This window comes from Gobio gobio (assembly GCF_949357685.1).
Source record: "Gobio gobio genome assembly, chromosome: 8".
NCBI classification, from domain to species: Eukaryota; Metazoa; Chordata; class Actinopteri; order Cypriniformes; family Gobionidae; genus Gobio; species Gobio gobio.
Genome location: NC_137114.1, coordinates 44,900,496 through 44,908,817, shown reverse-complemented (window position 1 = coordinate 44,908,817; position 8,322 = coordinate 44,900,496). Strand labels below are relative to the sequence as shown.

General features: G+C 35.2%; 1 protein-coding gene across 1 annotated transcript; it reads left to right on the top strand.

Moving 5' to 3' along the window:
• Positions 1-4,328: 4,328 nt before the first annotated feature.
• Positions 4,329-7,370, top strand: LOC307130257 (uncharacterized protein). The gene is made up of 3 exons (XM_079823231.1): positions 4,329-4,456; positions 6,327-6,448; positions 6,596-7,370. Exons 1-3 carry the CDS (start codon positions 4,421-4,423, stop codon positions 7,176-7,178), a joined length of 741 nt encoding a protein of 246 aa, XP_079679357.1. The 5' UTR covers positions 4,329-4,420; the 3' UTR covers positions 7,179-7,370.
• Positions 7,371-8,322: the final 952 nt, after the last annotated feature.

The window sequence follows — 8,322 nt, the reverse complement described above, 5'->3', positions numbered from 1 at the left end:
GATATAGGCTTAAGTGTATTTTTTCGAACGCTACGTAAAATTTGTTTGCGCGTTGTTTGCGAATGGTTGTACAGATCAACTTGAATTTCATAACTTTTTGTCACCATTGTCTGAAGATCAATTTTGGTGAAAATTGGACAAACTGTCCAGGACGAGTTCAAAAAAGTAGGCTTTTCGCATCATTCAAAATGGCGGGAAAATTTATGACACAAAATTACGTCATAGGGTACAATAGAATCATCATGAGGAAACAAGAATTGTGTTGCTAGGCATTACGGTTCAAAAGTTATTAGCACAAATATGACTGAAAATTTGGACAGGTGGTGGCGCTAGAGGGAATGAGTTAGAGACACCAAAATTGGTGTATTTAATGTTGGGACTGTCCTCTATCAGAATGTCAAACCGTTACAACTTTCCCGCAAACGATTCAATGGGCTGTCATAGACTCTCATGGCGGAAGAATAATAAGAAGAAGAAATCTATATGATTCAATAGGTGCCTCCCCACCTGCGGTACTTGACCCTAATAATAATAATACAAATTCTACAACTAATAACAATATAAACAGCACTAAGGATTGATGATCTGCTACCAGGTTTATAAATATTTACCACATTGTCTGCATTCACTCAAACTGATTTGCTGAAATCAAAACAGGGACAGCAATAGGTGAGCACTAGCCAATGAAATTGCAGTTTGCACATTCGTTTCTTCTTGTTCATAAAGGCTGAACAATTCCAAATGAACAACGTTATTTTACAGGAAATACAAAAAAAAGAATATTGTTTACATGTAGCACGTCAATTCTGAGTGGTATGTAAGACTCTTGAGAGTTTTCTGTGAGAAACACTCTCAGTCGGGTACCTCACACTAGTGTTTACTGTGTGTCAAATACACTGTGTATTCAATGAGATGAACTGAAATAGCGTGCTTTACCGATCACTTGACACAGAGCGAATCTCTCAAGTGCTCAGTCCAAGTGCTCAGCGAGTGAAAATATTGGTGCGTCCCAATTCGCATACTATCTGTCCTAAATAGTATTCGAAATTAGAATTAGTATGTCCCAAATCGTAATATGTTGAAAAGAGTGTCCCAAATATACCCGGATGGTCTACTATTTCTGGTCAGAATCCGAAGTGCAGATCGACGCACACTCTAATGGCTGATATTACGACAACCCATTGCAAGTTGGACGAGGATTCGATTAGAACTATAACACAGATAAAAACTGTTAAATAATAACAAACATGACAGATGTGTGAGTCCGACGGTTAAGTAGAGAGGTTTAGGTAAAGGGGCTTGAGTGATCAATTATTAGTATTTAACCTGACGAAAATATATTTATTCAATGTTATCCACATTATATTTCACCTGCAGCAGCATTGTGAACTTTTGTAATGATATGTTTGGCCATTAACTTTTAAATGCATAATTATATTTAAACTGCAAACACATGAGGAGAGTCTGCATTAAAGACCCACAAATGGCTGATCAACGTGCATTTACATTTCTCTCTGATACGGTAGGAAATGAAATGAAATGTGGAGGATTTGAACTATGATGAGATGATTGACAGGGCAATTTAAACGGTGACAGGATGCATGTAAGATGGTTTTTCACTTTAAAATAATGGTCCAGTTCACTAGTAGTCCTTGAAGAGTGACTAGGTAATTGAGTATTTATTGATGCATTTTATGACCACATTGAGAATAAAAAAAGACAATTTCTCACATCTCAGACACGTTAATGTTGTGATTAGTAATTAATTAGTAATTCTTTATAATTTGTTTTTATATAATATTATTTTACTAACTGATTAGTTAAGCTTGTTTCTATATGTTAGTAGTAGTAGCAGCTGAAGTGTTAATGTAGTACTACTCATTAGTCCTGCATTACTTCCTACATAGTTACCTATTCATGACGGACCATTATTCTAAAGTGTTACCGTTATGTTTAATCTATTAACCCTTAATCGTCCCTTGGGGTCCAGCTGACCCCACTGGACTTTTCCTCCATTTTTAAAAAGTGTACCCTTTATCTCAGGGCCATGAGACTCTGTGACTTTTCCTAAATAATCTATCTAAACATGCAAAAAACATCTGGGCTTGATTTGGTTGTTCTAAAGGTGTGTAAAAATTTTTTTACAGTTTAAGTCCCTCTGGGTCAGATTGACCCCACATTGAAAATGAATGGGAAAGTGTAAAAAAAAAAAAAAAAAAACTTTTTTTGTCAAAAAAATTAACTAAATCCAGTATAAATCTGAAACATTTATATCGAGGTCTGGTCCTAGAGCATAGACACAAAGTAGAACAAACTTTCTATCTCATACACACACACGTTCACACGTTCACACACACAAACACACACATGTGTGTGACTGCAACAGAGAGTATTTTTATTGAAATTGGCTAATAAAATCAACAAAACTGGCATAAATCTGAAAGATGTTCTTACATAAATGAAGTACTAATACTAGAGCACAAATGCAATATGGAAAAAGCATGTTCATACACACACACACACACACACACACACACACACACACACACACACACACACACACACACACACACACACACACACACACACACACACACACACACACACATACACACACAAACACAGGTGTCTGGAGCATTTTTTTATTTTGGCAATGAATGGGAAAATGTAAAAAATGCTTTTTTTCACTTTGTTTGTAAAAAAATCAACTAAATCCAGTATAAATCTGAAAATGTCTACATTTATATCAAGATCTGGTCCTAGAGCATAAACACAAAGTTTGAACAAAGTATGAACAAACTTTCTGTCTCATACACACACGCACACACACACACACAAACAAACACACACACACGTGTGTGACTGCAACAGAGAGCATTTTTATAGAAACTGGCAAAAAAAAAAAAAAAACTGGCATAAATCTGAAACAATTCCATACATAAATGAAGGACAAATAATAGAGCACAAATGCAACATGGAACAATCATGAGAAAGAGAGGGAAAAGGGCAAATAAAAGAAAGATGAAAGGCAGCTTAACTTTTGCATAACTTCCCTATGGACCTCTAGTGGATAATGTGGTCATTGCACTCTCTTTCTCTTTAACTATAATTCCTAAAGTTTTTCCACAAACCTACAGATGGCGGTATTCTATCCCTAACACATAGAGCAATGTCCAAAAACGATTTATATTTATTTAAGATCATCATTCAAGTGATTTTTTCATAATTTTTTTTTTTTTTTTAATGAGCCAATTTATGACATATTTAAGTATTTGTGCATTAAATAGGTAAAAAACTACCAAATACCCACAAAAACACAGCATAAATGTATAGTTGAGAAGTAAATAAAAAAAATGATATATAGTTTTCCATGTAAAAAAATTATATTTCCTTATGCAATCGCTCTGTACAAGTTTGGGGTCTATCTGACCCCAAGGGACTCAAACGTAAACCCTACTTGAGGGACGATTAAGGGTTAAGCTTTGCTATGTACAAGCCTATGGTTTATGAATTAAAGTGCGCAGTGAACTCCGTTGCCTTGAAACTCATGTTGGCTCCAGCTGTTCCTGCCTGCCAAAATGCCAAAAATGCAAAACATACAAAATGCTGCAGATTGATTAAGTCAGCCAAGAAAATAGATCATGTTACACCTTTTTTGAGATCCTTAAATTGGCTGCCAGTCGAGTATAGAGTACATTACAAGATCATTGTTCTGGTTTTTAAAGCACTACATAATTTGGCTCCACCATACCTTGCTGAGTTGTTGTCTGTATACATCCCGTCCAGGTCATTGAGATCGGAAAATCTAAATCTCCTTGTGACTGTCACCTTTCCGTTTAAAATTTGTTCTTACAGAGAATTTTCGCGAGTCGGTCGTAAACTGTGGAATGACCTCCCGCACTCTGTCAGATAAGCAAAGTCGTTGGCTGTGTTTAAGTCATTATTGAAAACCCACTTATTAGATGTAGCATGGGGGTCAGTCTGAAGTGGCCTGGCCCGTTGTGGGAAAGTGATACAGTATATTGCTGTCTCCTGTCTTAATGTTTGCTTGTATTGTTTGTTTGTATCTAAGTTTTAATTAAGTGTTTTAACCGATTGTTTGTGAAGCACCTTGGGCAACACCTGTTGTATTATGTGTGCTATATAAATAAATAAAAGAAGAAAAGAAGAATGGGTCATGTGACCTCTGGAGCTCTTTACACACATAGAGCAATAATTTAAAGGACTCCCGCATTTCAATGTGGTTGTCATTCCTGAAACTCCGGTGTAGGCTACGTGGCCAAAAAAATTCCATGAAAATGAAACTGAAGCAACTAACAAGTTTTTTCTAGAAACAGCCTTGCTTAATACCTTATTTAATGCTTCCTCGTTTCTCACAACCCAGCATTGTTTCTTATTACTACGTTTTTACGGAGGAAACATGAAGATAATGAATCGACGATTAAGACAATATAGGGTTTGTATGTTTTGCATTCGGTTTGGGGAATTTTATCTTTTTAGAAAAAAATATGTTTAAGTGTTTATATGTACAGGTGTAGCTTTAGCCTCATATAGTAGAAAGCTATAGGCTACAAACAATAAATTGATATATTTATAACTCATTCTGTGATCAAAATTAGATTGCAATTGTAAGTTATTACAAACACGCACTTGTGTTCTAAGCAAGAAAAGCATATTATTAGCTATTAATATAATAATATACTTTATATTATAATATAGCTATACTGCACCTGTTATCAGGTGTGAATAGCGATTATGGGTGCTTCTTATTTCTTAAATTGTGTCAAAGGAAGATGTTTTTGTCAAGTGCAATATCGTAGCTCACTCAAGCATCACTTCAGCTCGCCGTCTTTAAAGACCTCAGTGCGATTAAGAAAGCTGTATGTAGACATATGTTGTTGAAACCTTAATCAAAATATTCCTAATAAATGAAAAAAAAAAAACTGTTGAAGAAAGTGCCATTTATCGTTTATTTAAAATGGGAATTCAAGTTTTTTTTTTATGGACTTTTAATAAGAACAAAACCTATTGTACATACAAGAGTACATATACTTGTCAAGAGTAAGAAAATACACGAGAAGAAAAAAAAAGAGAAAGGCATTCTACAGAAAAAAAACTTGCATCTATAAAACAGCTGTAGAGTTTTCCTTGCTTTCTAAGTTTTTACTTTTTGATATTGTTTCCAAATACTGTATATTTTAAGTTAACATCAATTTTAAATTGTTAAAAAATTTCAAATTTTTTCATTCCTTTTGACTTTATGCATAAAGTAACAGTAATAATTAAATCAAATATAAACATAAGACTTTTTATCACCATCAAATAAAAAAACACTGAAAAAAGTGTGTTGGATTTACGTGATTTAATCATGTACATTGGTTGTTAAGCAAAGTTAAACAAACATAATTTGTTCACATAATTTCAACATCATGGAATTAAGCCATTTTTAAGTAACCCAAGTGGTCTCAAAATGATTCTAATATGGTTCCCTTACAGGATTAATTAATTTTCTTGTATTTTTGTGTCACATGACTGAATTATAAGACTGCACTAACTAGCTTCCAAACTATTAGTTAGCAATAGCATACATTATCATGGTAAATGCTAAGCATGAAATGCTCTTTGGTTAAATAAATAACACAGCCTAAGCAAATGCTCCACTCTTCTCCACAATGCTAACTAATTTAAATGGTTCGAATAATTCCAATATAATTAAATATTAAACACTACTAAACAATATCAAGTCTCCCCCTTTTCTCATATTGTTCAAAAACACATAACATAACACTTAATTTCAACAATTTGGCTCTCTTCGTTAAGTCCCAAGCAAAGCACGGTGGGAACTAGTTTCAGCAAAATCATTTTCGATTTTTGAATGGTCTACATTCGTCTTAAATAATTTAGTGAAGTGCACATTTTAGAGAATTACATTAATCAAAAGCAAAGACATCAACTTTAGAGGAGAAACACTGTCGTGTAGATTGTAAATAATATGATTAAATTGGGACAATACGTTTTTTCCCATTTTTTTCCCAGTGATTTTACCATAACATCGTAATATTCCATATAGCAATCACAATGTATGAAAATGAATGAGTTCATTTTTAATTAGTACATATTCTTTTTTTCTCTTATTGCTTAGCTCATGTCAATCAATGAGGGGTGTTCTTTGAGTTTCAACAGCAGTGGTTTTTAATATGCCTGCAAACGAGAAACACATTGGCTTTATGCTGTCATTTATGAGAAGAGTACTAAAAGCAGGAATGTTGTGAAACTTTCTCTCAGTGTACATACCTTTCCCCAGCTATTTTGTCTTTTATCTAAAGGCATTCATATTTCCATCGAGTGTGCTCATTGTCCTCTGCCTGCTTTATCTGGGTGTTCAAGGCATTCAGTGGGATGTGAACACTGCAGCCCTTGCTAAAATGATCCAGTACTTTGATGCCAAGTAAGTTTATTTATACTATTTATTAAATTAAATTAAATCAACATCAACAAATCAGTAAGTTGCATGATGGAAAGTTGCATTCTTAGGAACAAGGCAAATACATAACTTTAAGGTTCTTGAAAATTGTGATAATCTTATGCCTTCCAGTGTCCAGCCAAGGACCAAGTCTGATGTTCAGTACGCAATAGCGATCAGAGTCCCACAGGATCAGTGCACACAAGAAGGATCTGATATCCAGACTGTGTTCAGCAAGCAAGATGCAGAACATGTGAGAAATTGTCTCACTAACGGAGAGAAATGTGTGCTCTGCACACCATCAAAAAATGTCATTGCTGCACGGCCAACTAACACAAAACCAAAGGAACATGCTGAGCATGTTCTGCTCTATCCTTTGGGTAATTCTCCAATGGACAAACTTCTAGCACAGTCGGATCAGGATAGCTGTGTAGTTTTCTATTCTTACATCTCACCTTGTGTGTCGAAGTGCATTCAGAGCAAGGACAATATTTTGCGAGGTATTTCAAACTGGATAAATGTACGAACAGATGGAATAAATGTTTTTGTCTTTGAAAAGATCTGGCACAAGGACATCTGGAGGAAGGATCTGAAAAATGATTTCCAAAAGATTGATGAAAAAGTGCCTTTTTATCGGTGTAACAAAACTGGTGTGATGGGATGTAAAAAATGTGTGGAAAATAATAAGGTAGAGCCTTTCTGTCTGCTTAATTAGAAGTTATCCCTTATTCTTTTCCTGAAAATGTTTGTCAATGGTGGCATGTTGATAATTGATTTCCACCATATCTTTAATTGAGCACTTTTTTTCACCACACACAATTCCTAAATTATTATTTTTGAACACATGTTCTGTGTCTAATAAAAGTGATTTTAATTGTGTTATTTGATAAATTGCAATATTTATTATAAATGCCTGTGTAGACTTTGCTTTACTTGCTATTGAGTGCTTCACACAAAAACAAGTAACAAACCAGTATCTTTGAAATATATGGTGCCACTCATTTGGATGAGTTTTTCCTAAAAAAGCATCATTATTTTCTCTAACATAAGTAATTCTTGGCATTATGTTAAAATTGCCAGATCATTCATAAGCACCAGACCCAGAAATGAAAATGACAGAAATGTATATTAAAAAATACATATAATAATAAATAAAATAATATAATAAAATATATATACAGATCAGGCACAACACATAACATTATGACGGGTGAAGTTAATAACACTGATTATCTCTTCATCACGGCACCTGTTAGTGGGTGGGATATATTAGGCAGCAAGTGAACATTTTGTCCTTAAAGTTGATGTGTTAGAAGCAGGAAAAATGGGCAAGCGTAAGGATTTGAGCAAGTTTGACAAGGGCCAAATTGTGATGGCTAGACGACTGACTCCAAAACTGCAGCTCTTGGGTGTTCCCGGTCTGCAGTGGTCAGTGTCTATAAAAGTGTTTGGCCCGTGTGGTCCGATCAAACAGACAAGCTACTGTAGCTCAAATTGCTCAAGAAGTTAATGCTGGTTCTGATAGAAAGGTGTCAGAATACACAGTGCATCACAGTTTGTTGCGTATGGGGCTGCATAGACACAGACCAGTCAGGGTGCCCATGCTGACCTCTGTTCACCGCCGAAAGTGGCAACAGTGGGCACGTGAGCATCAGAACTATCTGTGGGATGTGCTGAACAAACAAGTCAGATCCATGGAGGCCCCAATCCGCAACTTACAGGATCTACTGCTAACATCTTGGTGCCAGATACCACAGCACACCTTCAGGGGTCTAATAAAGTCCATGCCTCGATGGGTCAGGGCTGTTTTGATCAAATTAAATAGAGTAAAGATTATGCGTATTTGGCGTGCTGTCCGG